Source organism: Leptinotarsa decemlineata, unplaced genomic scaffold, assembly GCF_025532065.1.
Source record: "Leptinotarsa decemlineata unplaced genomic scaffold, Ldec_3_MD MMD2_tig00026307_RagTag_RagTag, whole genome shotgun sequence".
Classification (NCBI taxonomy): domain Eukaryota; kingdom Metazoa; phylum Arthropoda; class Insecta; order Coleoptera; family Chrysomelidae; genus Leptinotarsa; species Leptinotarsa decemlineata.
Genome location: NW_027412681.1, coordinates 13035285 through 13052281, shown reverse-complemented (window position 1 = coordinate 13052281; position 16997 = coordinate 13035285). Strand labels below are relative to the sequence as shown.

The 16997-nt window shown below is 32.2% G+C and overlaps 2 protein-coding genes across 3 annotated transcripts; one reads left to right on the top strand and one right to left on the bottom strand.

Annotated features, from left to right (window-relative positions):
* Positions 1-254: 254 nt before the first annotated feature.
* Positions 255-4411, bottom strand: AP-2sigma (Adaptor Protein complex 2, sigma subunit). The gene is made up of 3 exons (XM_023161351.2): positions 4251-4411; positions 3969-4118; positions 255-3044 (listed from the first exon to the last, which is right to left on the bottom strand). The coding sequence occupies exons 1-3, from the start codon at positions 4251-4253 to the stop codon at positions 2769-2771; spliced, it is 429 nt and encodes a 142-aa protein (XP_023017119.1). The 5' UTR covers positions 4254-4411; the 3' UTR covers positions 255-2768.
* A 1274-nt stretch (positions 4412-5685) lies between these two features.
* Trax (Translin associated factor X) lies at positions 5686-16740 on the top strand. 2 transcript variants are annotated; one of them, XM_074181021.1, is made up of 5 exons: positions 5686-5867; positions 6290-6464; positions 8265-8478; positions 14794-15197; positions 16410-16740. In XM_074181021.1, exons 2-5 carry the CDS (start codon positions 6461-6463, stop codon positions 16592-16594), a joined length of 807 nt encoding a protein of 268 aa, XP_074037122.1. In that variant the 5' UTR covers positions 5686-5867; positions 6290-6460; the 3' UTR covers positions 16595-16740. The 2 variants fall into 2 exon arrangements, with proteins under 2 accessions (XP_074037122.1, XP_074037121.1); XM_074181020.1 differs by lacking the exon at positions 6290-6464 and having other exon boundaries at positions 5688-5867.
* The last annotated feature ends 257 nt before the right edge of the window (positions 16741-16997 follow it).

The window sequence follows — 16997 nt, the reverse complement described above, 5'->3', positions numbered from 1 at the left end:
AAAATACAAATATAAAACTGCCGTCACTACAAATTCAACATGTGGTTTAGGATAAAAACACTCCTCATGAGCAGTATTTTGGGCAGTTTAATTGAAGATACAGTTTTCAAAAATTTTAATTGATGAATGAAGTTAACTTTTCCTTTTGTGAAAATTGATCAGATTGTACATATTTTTGGAAAAGCAAACATGTGAAAATGGAATTTTCCAAATCTCTCTCATACTTCTCACTTCTCTGGAAAGAAAAGTCTCTATAAAACAAATTTACATTTATTTTTTTCAATAATCAGTGATATTTGCAAATGGCTGAAGATGTCATAAAAAGGATTTGGAATGTGGTACACACACATAATTTCTTTCGAGATACCCCCAACTCTGCAAACAGCACTACACAGTCAACAAAACCATCCTGAACACAAGCAGAAATATTGTACAAATTTTGTTTGATGCAACTGGAATGTCATTGTTGGCTCATTATATTGTTTAATGATGGCATACACCCAAGATATGAGATGATACCACTTTTCTTGGTTTCATAACTAATTTGAGTATCATATAACTTAATACTAGAAATAAAATATCTATCTAGTTCGAATATAATACACATAAGATGCAAAACGGTTTCCACATAGGCCGTTTTAATAAACACTGATGAATTTTTTCTGAAAGTTATTTAGTAATTTCCCTTTGAGTTGTAGATGATTTCAGTAGATTTGATTTGGAAATATTGTTTGTTCTCAATAATACCACAGTTTACTTCTTCAAAATAAAATTATCTGACCTTTAAAAAAGTTAAGAAAAAATTTTTTTTCAATGTAATGATCTTGATAAATATTATCAAGTGTTATTTTGCACAAAAAATTCCAATATAGATGTAACTGAAAAATATAAATTAGTAAGAAATGAAACCTACTGATTTTAGAAAAACTAATAAATATTATATTTCTTATGGAAAGTAAAAACATTTCACCGAAAATGATTAAAATTCATTTACAATTATTATTAAACCATTTTGAAAAACATCAAAGAGCCTATGTGAAAACTGCAGGTATTATTGACAGCATAAAAAACAAAAACTGATAATGATGAAAATCTATATTTTGGCTGAAACAGCAATATATTCTGAAACTATTACTCAGGAATTAAAATGTTTTCAATGCTGCCAACTATTCGGGAATTCAGGGTTCAATATTTGTAACCAGTACACGCAGGATGATCTGACGAAAAGATAGAGGTCATTACGAAATTTCCACCTTAGAAACGAAAGTGAAATTCACTTAAAAATTAATCATTGATCTGACAAAGAGGTAGGGAAATCTTTGCAGGCAATAAAAAATGTATAGCTTGCATGCATACTTATGGTGAACATGCTTAATTCAGATTTTAACAACCCTTCTATAAATTTTTGAATAAATAAAAGATATAAAAATATGAAACCTTAGGCCAAAAGCCTTCTTCTGAATAGACCGTTAACTGAAAATGAAATTAGGACCAATGCTAAAAGATTAAATAAGAAATATTTTCTCAAAAACTCTTTTTTACACATTCAGGAAGGGTGGTACTCTCAAATTCGATCAGAATGTTGTAAGAGAAAGAGACAAATAGTTCAGTGGTATGAATCACTACATGACAATGTCTAGAAACCAAAAAACAAATTGAATTTTCTTAATATTTCGGAAACTTTTTTTTTCTAAAATGAGTCCCCATCTATAACAAAGACTTTAGATTCTTATTCAAGAAACAATTTGTTGTGAAATTTTCACTAAACAGTTTCACAAAACTGTGACAAAAAGTGTTTCGCTATACAATAGCTCCTTCAAGCGTGTCTATACTAAATTCATTTTTATTGTTATGTAAAAAAATAAACTATACTGCCACCCTTGATTAAATAAATTTATAAACAAATGATTAATTATGACGCAGAAATTTTGGGAACTTCAAGTTTTTATTAGCTATCTGTGTGTTTTTTAAAGACATATAAGTATTACGCACATGAGGTTGAGTGGTAGAACAAACCTGTACTGTTCTACACTGCAATTTTGAACTTTTGGTTGTTATATCCTATGTCACCCAATAAAGTCCATTACTATTATTATTATTATATAAGAAAACTACCATTCTTTGAAAAGCTACCTTTTAAAGATCAACAATTTGTCTACTTTCAGAAAATAAGTGATTAGAAAGGAATCTACTATAGAAATTTTGAGAAATATGTAGGTTGTTAATATTCCAGAAGAATATGGAAGTTTGTGAACCAATTTGTAATTTCATCAACCAAGTTCAGTGAAATTTAGTACAAATTACAACAATATAATTAATCATTAAATATCTTTTTACACTACATGTCTTAGTTTTCCCCTCAGATTATTAAATTCTCAACAAATACTTATAACATGTTGATAAGAGAAGTTGGGTATCCAGAAGGTTTCTCAAATAAAATTTATGATTCAAATTGAACCTTCTATCCCTATTACCAAAATATATAGAATAACAACAGAATATATGATGTGACTCAAATGAATTAAATTGATATGTTTTCTTCAGATAAATATTACAAATATTCAAAAGGACCGTTGATCTACTCATCAGATCAATTACATAATCTCAGTTTATCTTTTTATTAATATGTAGTACCTTCAGGAATGTAAAGCGATAAATAATAAAACCGAAGCAGATTCCATTTCACCTCCACTTTCACGCAGATCATCTTGACGTTTCACTCACCCTGTATGAAAGTTACAGATGTAATTTTTCATAAATTTATAATATTATTCTAAAGAGTTCAACATTAACAACTGTTTCAGGACTTTCGTTTGTGATGTTTCCCTTATTTCTCCTGCCAAAAACATTTCGTCAACGACAGTATAAACTTTATAAAAGTTGAAAACAAGATCTAATTCACAGACATTGTGGAAATATTCATTGAGCACCTCTACAAAGTTATGTATTGCTTCTAAATAACATAAATTATTGTCGTTCACATCTACGCATATGCAGAAGTACAGGCCAGCATATCGTCGATATACAATTTTGAAGTTACGAAACTGAAAAATAGATAAATATTAAATTCTATGAGTAGCAGTGGATGAATCATAAGTAGGAGGGATTCAATTGTGAAAAATATTGGAACCAATACTCTAAATTACAAGGTGCATAAAAATAAACCTGTCATTAGTGAGAAGACTTGTCTTGGAATTTTACCACAAAAAAAATATGAGAAAGGATTCAAGATATTGATTAGGCACAACAGATTTTCATGTTTTGACATTTTTTATTAATGAAAAAATTATTGAATGTCAGCTTTTCTTAATTATTTTGTCAGAATGGCCAATTTCATTCATGATTCGAATATCGTCAATTTGATTTTTGCTTTTTGTCCCAAAAAATGTTATTAATCTTTACATTTTAACTAAGTTAACTTTTTCCAAGAGACATTTCATAACAGATGTTAAGGGCCAGACTTGATCCAAAGTTTTTTCATATATCCATCTAGCTTAGCAAAAATATTATCAAACAAATTTTGTGGATCTTTATGGAGTTCAACTCAGTGTAAATTTTATTTGTTTTTTCTGTCAACAGTATCTAACTTGATTAGTCATATCAATATGTAATATGATGGGTTCGACATCAATATTATTGAAGCCTTCCTCATTTGTAACATAAAATGTGGTTAATTATTGACTGATCTATGTATTCTAATAACTTCAACTTTCATTTCATTCAAATAATCATAATTTTCATTCAATTCTTTATTCAAGAGATATTTTGATCACCTACAGTTTCCAGATTGTTTAGGGTTTTTGTACCAGCAGAGCTAGCAAAGGTAATACTTTTACGCTGAAGAATAAAATTCGTGATTACTCTAAATTAGGCTCTTAAGGTTTTGAAACTACGGAATGCTATAAACATGATATTCGATTTCTAATCCAGAATAATACTAGAAAGTCATAGGTACTGATTTTGCTCACCTCAACAAAATTCGTATGTTTGGCATCTCTTACAGTTACTACAGCATGAACTTCTTCAATGAGTTTCTGTTTCTCATCATCGTCGAAATTCATATACCATTTGGCTAATCTTGTTTTACCAGCTCTGTTTTGAATGAGTATGAAGCGAATCTATAACAAATAACAGATTGGATTGTTACTTTATAGGAGGCGTTTTCCTTAGTAAAAGAAACTGATAAATGTAATTTCCAAGCGTAGATTAAAATCCCACTGTTTCGAGATATAAATATTCAAACTTTTTACCATTTTCCAAGATGATTTATAACTTGTTCTTTGATGTTATGAAGATTTTTCAAAAACTTATACCCTAAATATCTTCAAAATAGAAAGATTTGACGTTCTTGTAGATGCAGTGTTGCCAATGTAAAATAAAAATTAAATTAAGAAAAGCTAGAGACTAATGATAGCTTTCTATTTATGGCTGGCGAACTGACATTTGTTTCATCTATGTTATTACCTTTCTTTGGTGAACATCTTTTCAATAACCTCTGTTACTATATTCATGTGTCATCCCATTCTTAGTATACGCGTTAACATTAATACATCTTAATGGCGCTAATGTCATAGATATGCTACTGTTCAGGTTACAATAGTGATATGAATTTCTCAAACCAAAAAATGGTATAAATAGTATTGACAGTATCAATAATTTCGACAGGCATTTCGACAAATAATCTTTGATTTCTGTTTCGGAAACATTGTCATAAGAGACGGAAGGAAACAACGGAGGGAGAAGGAAAGTAGTATTATTTTCAAATGTTACAACAGATGAGCAGAGTTCTCGTTCCAGTTTGTTCTCCTAGTTGGGTAAATGTCGTATATTCATGGTATCCTTCTAATTTCGCCAAAGGCTAGTCAATAGTTGAATCATTATATTTGTAAATTATTTCAGGATGTTTTCTAGATGTAAATTATAGAGCGACAAAAAGGTGAAACTGAATAAAAGTCTAACGGACTTTCCCAATCAACAAAACTACAGGACCTTTCACGACGCGCAGTTCATTATTCATTACTCAATAAAGCTATGGAAACAAATTTTTTCATAATATAAAATTGACAATGCAGAATTTTTTATCCCGCTGAAAAATCTACACCCCTGCCGATATCTGGTGAACAAATAGATTACTTTCCTTAGTTTCAATATTCCATAGAGAGGGCCATTCAGTTATCAAATTTCATGTATCCGAGGATTCCTAAAAATTGTTTTGTTTAATGATAAAGCTTTTATCATTATTGAGCAAGAGGTGAAAATTTTACTTGATTTTTTTATTATTAATTATTATTCCTTGTCACTGGAGTCGAATGTATTACTGCGTTTCTATTGGCTGAAGCAATTCGTCAAAAACTTTCTTTTGAATTTAAGAACTCATCTGAAAACAAAAAAAGTGAAAATTCAACTTCAAAGTCAGTCACGAATTTAGCAGATTTAGAAAGAAAAAAGAATAATTTATTTTGACGTCATTTCTTCGAAGAAAAATATCTACTAATGTATAAATTGAATTTTCAGTTCAATGCCTAAATAATACTAGGATTATTTACAGAAAATTCAGAATGACATGAGTTTTCAACACAATAAAAAATATTTTAGATACAATTATAGATAAAGAATCCATATAATCTGATGGATCCCTGATCCGTCATTGGTCCATTCAAAGCGAAGCGCATTTCTTTGAAGCATTCCGTCAGAAATTTTCTTTTGAATTTAAGAACTCGCCCCAAGAGAAAATCCGAAAAAAAAAACAAAAAATGAAAGTGTAAGATATAACCTCGAAGTCAGTCACAAATTTAGCAGATTCAGAATTAAGGAAAATAAAAATTCATTTTGAAGTTATATATTCCATAAAATGTCTAGGGGAAGAGGTACCTATATCTTTCTACTATTAATTTTTTCAGTAAAATGTCTAAATGAAACCAGGATCATTTGCAGACAACTGAGTATGATATGAGTTTGTTAAATCAATAAAATATTTTATACACAATAATAGATAAGGACAAGGAAACCAGTCATCTTTTAATCTACCAGAGTAACAGAAGAATTTTAACAATTGACATGGAATATTTTTAATGGGAATAAGGTTGCACCTAAAACTAGAAATATCCCAAAACAAATACCACATATTTTATTGCTCCCAAGATAATTGACATAAAACTTGATTACAATTTTCCCCTAATGCTTATAATTCATTTATTAATTATGAAAAGTTTAATGTTATTCATAATATTGAAAATGTTTTGAATCACAGAAAACCTAAAAATTAACCTTGTTCACTTCCAAATAACAGAAATAACTCCCTCAAATTGTACTCACAACCTTGGTAGTTCAAGAGACTTGGGCCAAAACTGAAACTTTTTTTTTCAAACATTTTGGAATGGAATGGAGTCATATTTGAATCGGTCATCAAGACGATTCAATAACTATCAAACGCAGTCTCTTAGATGGTACTTGGAAAGTCATGGGTGAGTTTATTCCCAATAAACAATTATGTAACTATTTTGAATCGTTCCAACAACAAACCCTAATATGCCTGATAGTTCAGAAACTATTTTCCAAAAACATGTAACTAGTAAACTAACTCAATATTTTGTCAACCTATGCATTTTGATATTTATATAAGTGGTATGCAGTCATATTTTTTTTTAACTGAGTTAAAACTAATGAGACTGTGTTCATAATTTATAACAATTAAGTTCTGAGGGATTTAAAAGGTTGAAATTGAAATACCTTCCATTCTGTATAATTTTTAATTGTAGTATTTATCAAAAATTGTCATGGGAGCTTTATAACTTCTACTTTCTGAATATAGAATTCAGTTACATTTCAGTCAGTAATGCTTAATGAAATGTTTATGCAAGTCATACTTCTAGAACATCTACAATACAGACATTTTGAAATGGTTAATAAACTGTGATGCCAAAGCAAAAAATATTGTGGAAGGTGAAAATACTCGAAGAATGTTGATGAAAAACTGACTTTCCTGTACAAAAAATGAGCTTCATTCAATATAATGTAATACTTCTATGATTATATTCCAATTCCTACATTACAATGCATACATCTTTAGATAATTAATAAGCACTGACGTCAGAAAATAATAATGCTTATACAAGTCATGCTAATACAACAACTATTATATTCCAATTCCTAAATTTCAATAAAAATTTCTTGAGATAATCAACAAGCAATGCTGTCAAAACTAAAGACAAATCTTCTAATATATAAAAATGGATGTTTGTTGGTTGGTTGGTAAGTGATAAACTTCTACATCGCTCAACCGATAGTGATGAAATTCGACATGTATAAGTAATTTTTCATAGAGAAGGTTTTTAGGCTATCAATTTTTCTGTAACTCACCACTAGATGGCGCTGTAGACATTTTTTTTGAAAACACTGTTCTATAACGCTGCGCACGCCTAAGTTCGTTGATTCTGATTATGTCAAAACATTGGAACAGCAGTGATATAGCAATATAGTACTAGTATAAAATAAAACCACCGTTTCTTGATTTAAAATATCTGTATAAGAATATACAGTATAACTCCAATTATTTTGCCAAAAAATGTCATTTTAAATGTAAAACACCTGTAGAGGTTTACGCGGCAAAAAAAACAAACTTTGTTTAAAAAAATTAAAAGGTGAAACTGAAACTTCTGACGTAGAATAAATCCAAAACAACTACTTTTCCCAATCAGCAGAAATGCAATACTCTTCTCGACGCGCGTTTCACCAACCAAGTTGGCGTCTTTAGGAGTTGAAGGAAACTAATGGCGAAACACGTGTTGAGAAGATTATTGCATTGCTGGTGTATGGAAAAATGCTTGTTTCGGAAACTCTATTGTGATATTTCAAACATTATATTTCTGTAAACATCAATGGACTTCAGTATATTAGATATGGTACAATACATTTCAGTCAAAGTCAGGAAATGCTTTATTCCCATTCGACCTCCAAATGTGCATTCTTTGCAAGGTAATTTTGCCTGAAAAATCTAAACTCTTATAATTCGTTCCATAAAAGTGATCTGGATGAGGAGAAATCTGGATAGTTGGATTTCACATAGTTGGAGTTCCACTGTACCAACTATTCAGCTATTTCATTGTGACTACTTAGATTGTTAAGCAATGTTTTTATTTCTGAAAGTAATTTCTTAGAAATAACATACACAAAATATAACTGATATTAGAATATGCTGAATTGTATTGATGTCAAGTGAAAAATAATATTTTCACAACTGCCTTTTTTTGAACAAAAATTTCCAGGCAGGAAAAGAGGAAGGCCTGCTGTAGGCGACAAAGCAAAAGAGACCCTCTTGCAAATGGAAGAAGATAACCAAGTTCTGTTGATGTTCAGGGACTATGCCAGTACCTTAGATGAGAAGCATGACCGCCATGAAAGAATTGTGAAACAAAGTCGAGATATCACCATTGAGGCCAAAAGGATCATTTTTTTACTACATAATACCAATACTGACATGTGAGTGGACTCTTCGAAAAAAAGTTTTTTATCATGGTACTCATAACTCTAAATTATGTGTAAAATTTCAACTAGATTTAGTATCCATTGAAATTATAGTGTGAGATGTTTGTGATTATAAAATTCAAATAATTATTTTTTCAACAACATAACACAAGGATCACTTTTTACAAAAATTGGAGGAACAAAGTGTTTTATTCTCGAAATAGTTTTCCTACTTTGCAGGTAATAACCCAAAAACATGTTTTTGAAAGGCTTCAACAGCTTCTTGAAATGATGAAAATCTATGTCCATGTATTTTTCATTCGGAGAATTTGGAGCATCAATTAGAAGAATAGGGATTTCACTAAATAAAAAAAATTTAAGATTTGTATTGCTAATGTACATTCACTAATAATTTAAAAAAATATTACATCTACTATGTTGAATACTCTTAAAATAGTAAATGTAACAACCATACTCAAAAAATAAAATATCTCTATTGATGTGCTGGGTGGGAACTGATGTTGTCATGATGGAGAATGACAGTTTAGGTTGTTGTTTCTAATTTTGTCAATAACTTTCAGCAAACAAATTGAACCATTTAGGATCACCAAATCTTCATTCATTCACTGCTTGAGACATTAGAATGATTTGAATTTCTTGATGGATTGGTATAGAAATATTTGAATATGAATGAAAATAAGTGTGTGTTATCGTTGTCAGTCATCAATTGAATATAATTATTCCATAAATAGCTTATCACTGAAATATGTTACAAGATAATAAATATCTTGGAGTTATATTTGACACAAAATTGCCACTCTTGAATCATCTTACTAGAGCATTCAAATGTCTCAAACTTTCATGATATCATTAAATTAAATAATTGTCAATTAATTTCAAATATAGTTATGTGAAAAATGGATCCAATATTGCTGTAACCATAATATCCCATTTGCAAAATCATTTTGAATACTGCCAATCGCAAGAACTTATTTTGAAACTTCTCTAAACATAGAACCGGGGCATAATCAAGAATCAACCGTATCTAAGAACAGAACAAAGTCTTCAGAATATGTGCTTTACCAACTCTAAAGATATATAATAATAATGATTATTGGAATCCTTGGTGGAATGATGCCCTCTCAACTCTTGAATCTCAAGATCATTCCAGCTTGCAGCACAAAAGCAGAAATCTTAGCCGGGTAATTGCAGAATGCTATTTACCTTCAGTAAAATAATAATAATATAACGGAGTATTTTGATTTTGCCTTGTATTTCTTGAATGCTCAGTAGAACAGAGTAAGTGACAACTTAACAGCACATAACTGAAAGATTTTGGACTGTTCTTTGATAAGGTTAATTATTGATTATGCTTCAGCTGTGTGGAGTCCTTCATATTCAAACCACAAAGTTTAGTGAAGGTTCAAAATGAGTTCTTGCATAAGTACATCTTCCCTTACGAAGACGCCACCTATGGGATAAACAGAGAACTCAATCCTCGAATATCATAGTTAAAAAATGTTCCCCAATGCTCACTATCAACAAAGGGTCTGGTCCTGATGAAGTGCCCGTCATCGTACTCCAAAAGTGCGTAGATGAACTCGCACCAGTGTTTTGCAGACTTTTCATCTTGTCCTTGCTGGAAGATTGCTCGCGTTCAGCCTATTCCCAAAAAGTGCAAGAAAAATCTTCCAAATAACTATAGACCAGTCGCTTTGCTATTAGTGATATCAAAAATCATGGAGAAAGTCGTAAATCACCTATGTCACCCATATTTGGAAAAACGCAATAGAGAAACATGGAGAATCGAAAGCTGTGGCGTTTGATATATTTCTAAGGCCTTTGACTGTGTGTGACATGAGGGTTTGATTTCCAAACTTCGATGCTACGGTTTGTTGGATTATTTTTTTGTATGGCTCTCCAGCTTCCTGAAACAACGTTCCCTGCAAGTGGACATCCATGGATATATGTCTAATACATTTACCATCAACGCTGGTGTTCCCCAGTTATCCATATTGTCTCTAACCCACTTTTTATTGTATATCAACGACTTATTAGAAATAAAATAAGAATCCAATATATTGTTTTGCTGATGACAGCACACTTGTGTCATCATTCCATTTGTATTGGAATCCTGGAGGACATCGGCTGCGGATGCACATCTTAATGAGAAAATAACCAGGTTCAATTCGGTGCCAGAAAAACCCAGGCATCGGTTTTTTCCAAAAAGATGAATGTCTCCGAAGCGGATATAATAATGACAGCAGAGACAATTCGGCTTTCTGTTTCAAATTTGTGGGGGGTTAAAATGGACACCAATATGTATTAGCACAATCATGTCGCTGGAATTGCAAAGGCTGCTTCTCAAAAGCTTGGAACACTGTTCCTAACCAGAAAACTCACACACCTTAGCAACTTTCGATGCTTTATAAAGCTCAGATCAGACCTTATTTGGAATATTGTTCACATGTATGGAGCTCCGCCCCTAAGCATACCCTGAAGTTGCTAGATTCCATCCAGAAAAGAGCCATCCGCCTGATTGGAGACGCGATCATCACTTGCAATCTTGATAGTCTGGAACATCAAAGAAAGGTTGGAAATTTGTCTCTCTTCTACAGATACTTTCATGGAAAGTGTTCAAGTGACTTGGCACATTTTATTCCACCAAGAGCGCTACATATCAAAAATACGCTACGGACTGTGACTGCTCATCATTTTGAGGTTCAACTTAGTACAAATCGAACTTCACAGTTTAAGAACTCTTTCATTTGGAGAACTGCGTTTATGTGGAATAAACTTCCTGAGAAGGTTTTTCCAAATGGTGATTCAAATTCAATGTGAATCGCTACTTTTGCATAGGCACCTCTCTCAGAGCGCCTCAAAGACTTTCCTGTAGTGCTTGAGTTTTATCCTTAAAAAAGTGGTCAGTTGCAAAGCCAAGCTCCGATATCGAGTACTGACGAGATTCGTTCCCTGTATTTCACTAGTTGAAAACCAGATACCAAACACAAAACATTTATGACTCGGCACCAAACAGCGCAGTTTTGACCAGCCATAGGTCTCATCAGTGGTACTAGGCTGAACCACAAAGACACCACCTTTACTTACTCAGGCCAGCTCCGCATTTATGGTTCAGCCTAGCACCACTGATGAGACCTATGTCGAGTCGAAACAGCGATATTTGCTGTTAGGCTCCGTTCTCAACTAGTAGCCTTGCAGTGAAAGCTGCAGTTAAAGGCAGAGGGCGAGCGAATATCGGTCAATGTCGAACTGGCTTTCCAACTGACCGCCTTGGGGAGCCTCGTTTTTTTTTTATATCCGAGGACTGAGTTCTCTGTCTATCCCAAAGAGGGCGTCTCCATGACGAGTTTTATATATATATATATATATATATATATATATATATATATATATATATATATATATATATATATATATATATATATATATACACTACACTCAAAAAAAGGGGGCAAACCGCGGACACGTGTTTCTGGCTATTGGCCTCATCAGCGCGGTGCAGCCAAGTGTAAAGATGGGCAACACTTGTTTGCCGAAAGCAGGAAACAACACATACGCACGGAGTCAACAACAGAAGCCAACCGCACATTTGTGGTTCCAGTTAGAAGACCTAGAATTCCCAGGCTACATCTAACATGACCACGGAGGCAGCTATAGCTACCTGCGTGACATCCGGGTCCAGGATAAATACAAATAGAGATTTTATCGAGTGTGCATGATATAAATCAAAAATTAAACAATTTGTGGACACAACACTCAAAAATGGGGGGCAAACCGCGGACACGTGTTTCTGGCTATTGGCCTCATCAGCGCGGTGCAGCCAAGTGTAAAGATGGAAAACACTTGTTTGCCGAAATCAGTGACTACTTTAGACTTTAGAAATAGTGACTACATCCTCATGAATAATTTTCTTGCTAGCATCAAATGGGAAACTTTATTACTTGAAAAAGATATAAATTTATCTATAACGAATTTTTATAATGTACTATATGATGCAATCTATCATTTTGTTCCGATAAAAAAGTTCAAATCCTCAAATTTTCCTAATTGGTTCAGCAAAGACTTGAAGAAAAGCATACTCGATAAGAAAATAGCACACAGAGAATATAAAAGTGGTGATGTAGAAGCATTTCATAGATTTCAATATCTCAGATCTCATTGTAAAACCATGCGAGATGAGTGCTATCGTAGATATATTTCAAAAACCGAAAATAATATGTCAACTAATCCCCGACGCTAATGAAATAGTTAATCTTTTCTCAAAATTTTTCTCAACAATTTATGACAGCACTATGGTCAATGAAATTCCCAAATTCAAATTTCAAAATGTAGCTGACGTCTGCCACTATAATATAGATATTAAGGAAGTTATAGATTTAGCTTTGAAACTACCATTTGAACTAACAACAGGTCCTGATAAGATACCCTTGCACCTGATTAAAAATTGTATTTATACTCTAGCAAAACCACTACACTGGCTATTCAATCTTTCTATTGAAAAAGGAATATTCCCAGAATTTTGGAAACAAAGCTATATCAAACCAGTTCATAAAAGTGGACTTCGTAACAAAGTTAAAAACTATAGAGGCATATGCAATCAGTCAGAGTTGCCCAAAATGCTGGACTGTCTGATCACTAGAAAACTTTCATTCGATTTCAGAAACATCATAATCAATCAACAACATGGTTTTACCAAAGGGAAATCAACTTCTACGAACTTATTACTTTATGAAAACTACATCATAAATAATCTTGAAAATAGGCTACAAGTGGACTCTATATACACAGATTTTTCTAAAGCCTTTGATAGAGTCAACCATAACCTACTGATTGCTAAGTTGAATGCCTTGGGTTTAGAGGGAGATGTTATAAATTGGATTGAAAGCTACCTTTACAATAGAGTTCAATACGTTAAATATGGCAACTCTATATCTGAACCGATAAATGTGCCATCAGTGGTTCCTCAGGGGTCCCACATAGGCCCATTACTGTTCAATTTATTTGTCAATGATGTCTCCACTGTTTTTACCTCCAGCTCATTTCTAATGTTTGCAGATGATTTAAAGGTGTTCAAATCAATACAAAATATATCAGATGCTCAGGCACTTCAATGTGATTTGGTACAGTTTTCTAGCTGGTGTGACGTCAACCTTTTGCATTTGAATCCAGATAAGTGTCAAAAAATTACTTTCTCAAGGATCAATAATGTATATGATTACTCGTATAAAATCAATGGGAATGATTTAGCAGTAACGGATAAAATAAAAGATTTAGGTGTCGTTTTTGACTCAAAAATGTCATTTAAGTACCAAATAACGGAAGCCTCATCTCGAGCCCGTAAGATGTTAGGCTTTACACTTCGTTCTGCTAGAGACCTAAGTGTCGAATCTATAAGTGAGATCCATTCTTGAGTATAACTCCATTGTATGGTCACCCTATTATAATGTTGATGTTGAGTTGTTAGAGGGGTGTCAAAACAAATTCTTGATAATTGTTGCTTTTCAGTTAGGATTAAATAGAGGAGAGTATAACTACAGATATTGAACATGAACACCTTAACTCATAGGAGACTTGAAACAGATCTTGTGTTTGTTCACAAAGTATTAAACGGCTATATTGATTCTCCAGAAATAGTTGAGCTTTGTACTACTCTCTCTGTGAATGATAGAAGAACCAGAAATAGTGATATTTTTAAAATTCCTTTTTGTAGAACCAATTATGGTCAGAATGAAACAATATGTAGGATATTGAAATCAGCAAATCATTACCATCTTAACCTGGAATTGTTTAATTCATCATTATTATCCTTCAAAGAATCGATTAAAAACATCTGATGTATCTTTAGTTTGTAAGCACATGTACAATTTATAAAAAGATATTTGTAAAAATTGGCTTGTCCGTTGAAATAAATAAATAAATATATATATATATATATATATATATATATATATATATATATATATATATATATATATATATATATTATTATGTTTTATATATATATATATATATATATATATATATTTATATATATATATTTATTATGTCCTTTTTATATTACAGCCCTCGATAAAGCTAATAAACATTAGCGAAAGCTCGGGCAGCTAAAAAGAGTAAATATTTATTCTAATCAGACCGAATCCCCGAAAAACTACTATTCTATATATATATATATATATATATATATATATATATATATATATATATATATTACAGATCTGACAATCAGGACATGATCTGTAATATATTACGGATTAGATATTTATAGATGGATTACTTGATATTTATTTTTACGAATTTTCATTCTAGAGAATCAAAAAGGGCAGGCATCATTGAGGAAGCAGAACGTAGATTGAAAGTGCTCATTGATACAAACTTCAAAACGATTGCATCAGAGTTGAAAAACGAAGATAGCCACCAATTCCATAAAGCATACACCAGCGGTTTACAAGAATTCATTGAGGCGTATGCTTTTTGTCAGTATGTTAAGGATAAAACCATCGGAGATTATCATAGTGTTAACCAATCATTTCAATACGAAGAAGATGATGAAAAATTCAGCTTACTTTTTCCACAGATAGATTTCATCCTAGGTCTTGCCGATTTTACTGGTGAATTGATGAGGAAATGCATCAACACTTTGGGGATTGGTAATGTGTCTGACTGTTTCACGCTGTGCAACTTTGTGAAACTCATAAATACTGGATGTCTTGGTAAGTATATTCATGTGATAGCAAATTGAATGTGTACATATAAAGTATATGAAGGATTTTCAGGAACAAATAAAAGGTGTGGAATCCCAACTAGTACATTCAAATATTATATAGAGTGGTCCAAAGTATCGACCTAGCAATTCAGTTTTTAGTGAAATTCAACAAAAAAATACTAGGGCACGTTCTTATGACCTGCTTTTATTAAAATATTACCAGAGCGTCTTTTTTCTGTGAGCAAAGATGACATTAACCATAGTAATATTCACTGTCGAAATTTATGTTTCTAGGTTTTTCCACAGATATCTGGTGTAATACCTCTCAATTTTTACCTATTATTCAATCCAGTTTTAAATTTTATTAGTATGAGGCCTCTTTGAGAAGCTGTAATAAGAATTTTATAGGTTGTATGTGGACTCTTCAAACTCCAGTTGTAATATCAACCAGTCTAATGAAAATTGGACAATCTGGTTAATTATGAAATATCTACTATTGATCAAGTTTTAGTTACATGTAACCGTAATATCTGAAGAAGATACTGACCGAAACAATTTCTAACACCTGCAGGGCCCTCAATTTTAATCAAGGGCCCTGCAGAAACTGCAGGGTCTAATAATATAAGCATGGGCATCTTCTCTTACCAAGACGCCATCTATAGAATACAGCTTTTACTTGCAGTGTAAATGAAAGCTGCAGAGAAATATAAAAGGTGATTTCTTGTCCGGAAGTCTGTGTCGAAACTTCAATTTGTGAAAGACTACTATGGGAGCCCTTTTTTATTTTGAGATTTCTGTCTTCGTGAGTAGAGATATTCATTCTTACCTTGAAACTCGTCCTTCAAAAACATCCGAGTCCAAGGTGCATTCGTAGTTGTGCCTAGTACGCCTAGTACCGTTAATGAGACTATGGTAGGTCAAAACAGTGTTTTCTGGTATTGGATCATGAAGTGTCATTTTGCGTGAAAGGTACAGACTAAGTCCAGGCGATTTCTCATATGACAGTCAATGTTGGGGCTTGGTTTTGCAATAGACCACTGCGAGAACCCTGCTTACTTATACTCAGTCTTATCCTTTAAATAAAGTCGAGGCCAACAATGCTATCATGGTCCAGCAAAAATATTTTATTTTATATAACGATGCTCACAGAGATAGTTATTAATCTGAACTGCAGAGATAGTTGAAATTATCGTTGCTTCTTCAATATAATTTTTTTCAGGTCTAGTGGCACCTGGAAATAAGGAGCTGTCAAGAAAAGCATTCGTCCTTCGTCAAAGTCTGTCAAAAATGGAACTTGTCTGCTATAACATCCAAATTAGAGGAACTGAAATTCCCAAACATATGCTTATGAGTGTAATTGAATCCACCAATGTAGATGCCAATGAGGATGAAGGATTTTATTAATATTTGATTTAAAGCCACCTGCATGACACTCGTTCAGTGTTTTACATTCCTACCTCTGTAATTTTTCATCATATGAGAGGAGTTCAGTTGACTTGCATTGTTTGGAATTTACAGTTTTTGGTAATATAAGGAGATACATTTTTCAATCCTCACTTGTTTATTATAGCATAAATATACCCATAATGATTCCCATAAAGAATGATGATGTAGTTATTTTCTGAGTTGAAAATACCTATTTATGAAATTGAAGTAAACAAATTGTCTAGTCATGAAATACTGTTTGAAATTAAAGAAAAATAAAGTACACTGTTGGTTGGTAATGTTTTCTATTATATATTTCTACATTTATTCTACTGTTCGCATTAGAAATATAACTTGCTATGTACCACCTGTCGAGCCATAA

Coding starts and splice junctions, on each gene's coding strand:
- AP-2sigma (XM_023161351.2), bottom strand. Junction 3,045..3,968: donor AACATACGAATTTTGTTGAG/GTGAGCAAAATC, acceptor TCTATTTTTCAG/TTTCGTAACTTCAAAATTGT.
- Trax (XM_074181020.1), top strand. Junction 8,479..14,793: donor CATAATACCAATACTGACAT/GTGAGTGGACTC, acceptor TTTTCATTCTAG/AGAATCAAAAAGGGCAGGCA. Junction 15,198..16,409: donor CATAAATACTGGATGTCTTG/GTAAGTATATTC, acceptor AATTTTTTTCAG/GTCTAGTGGCACCTGGAAAT.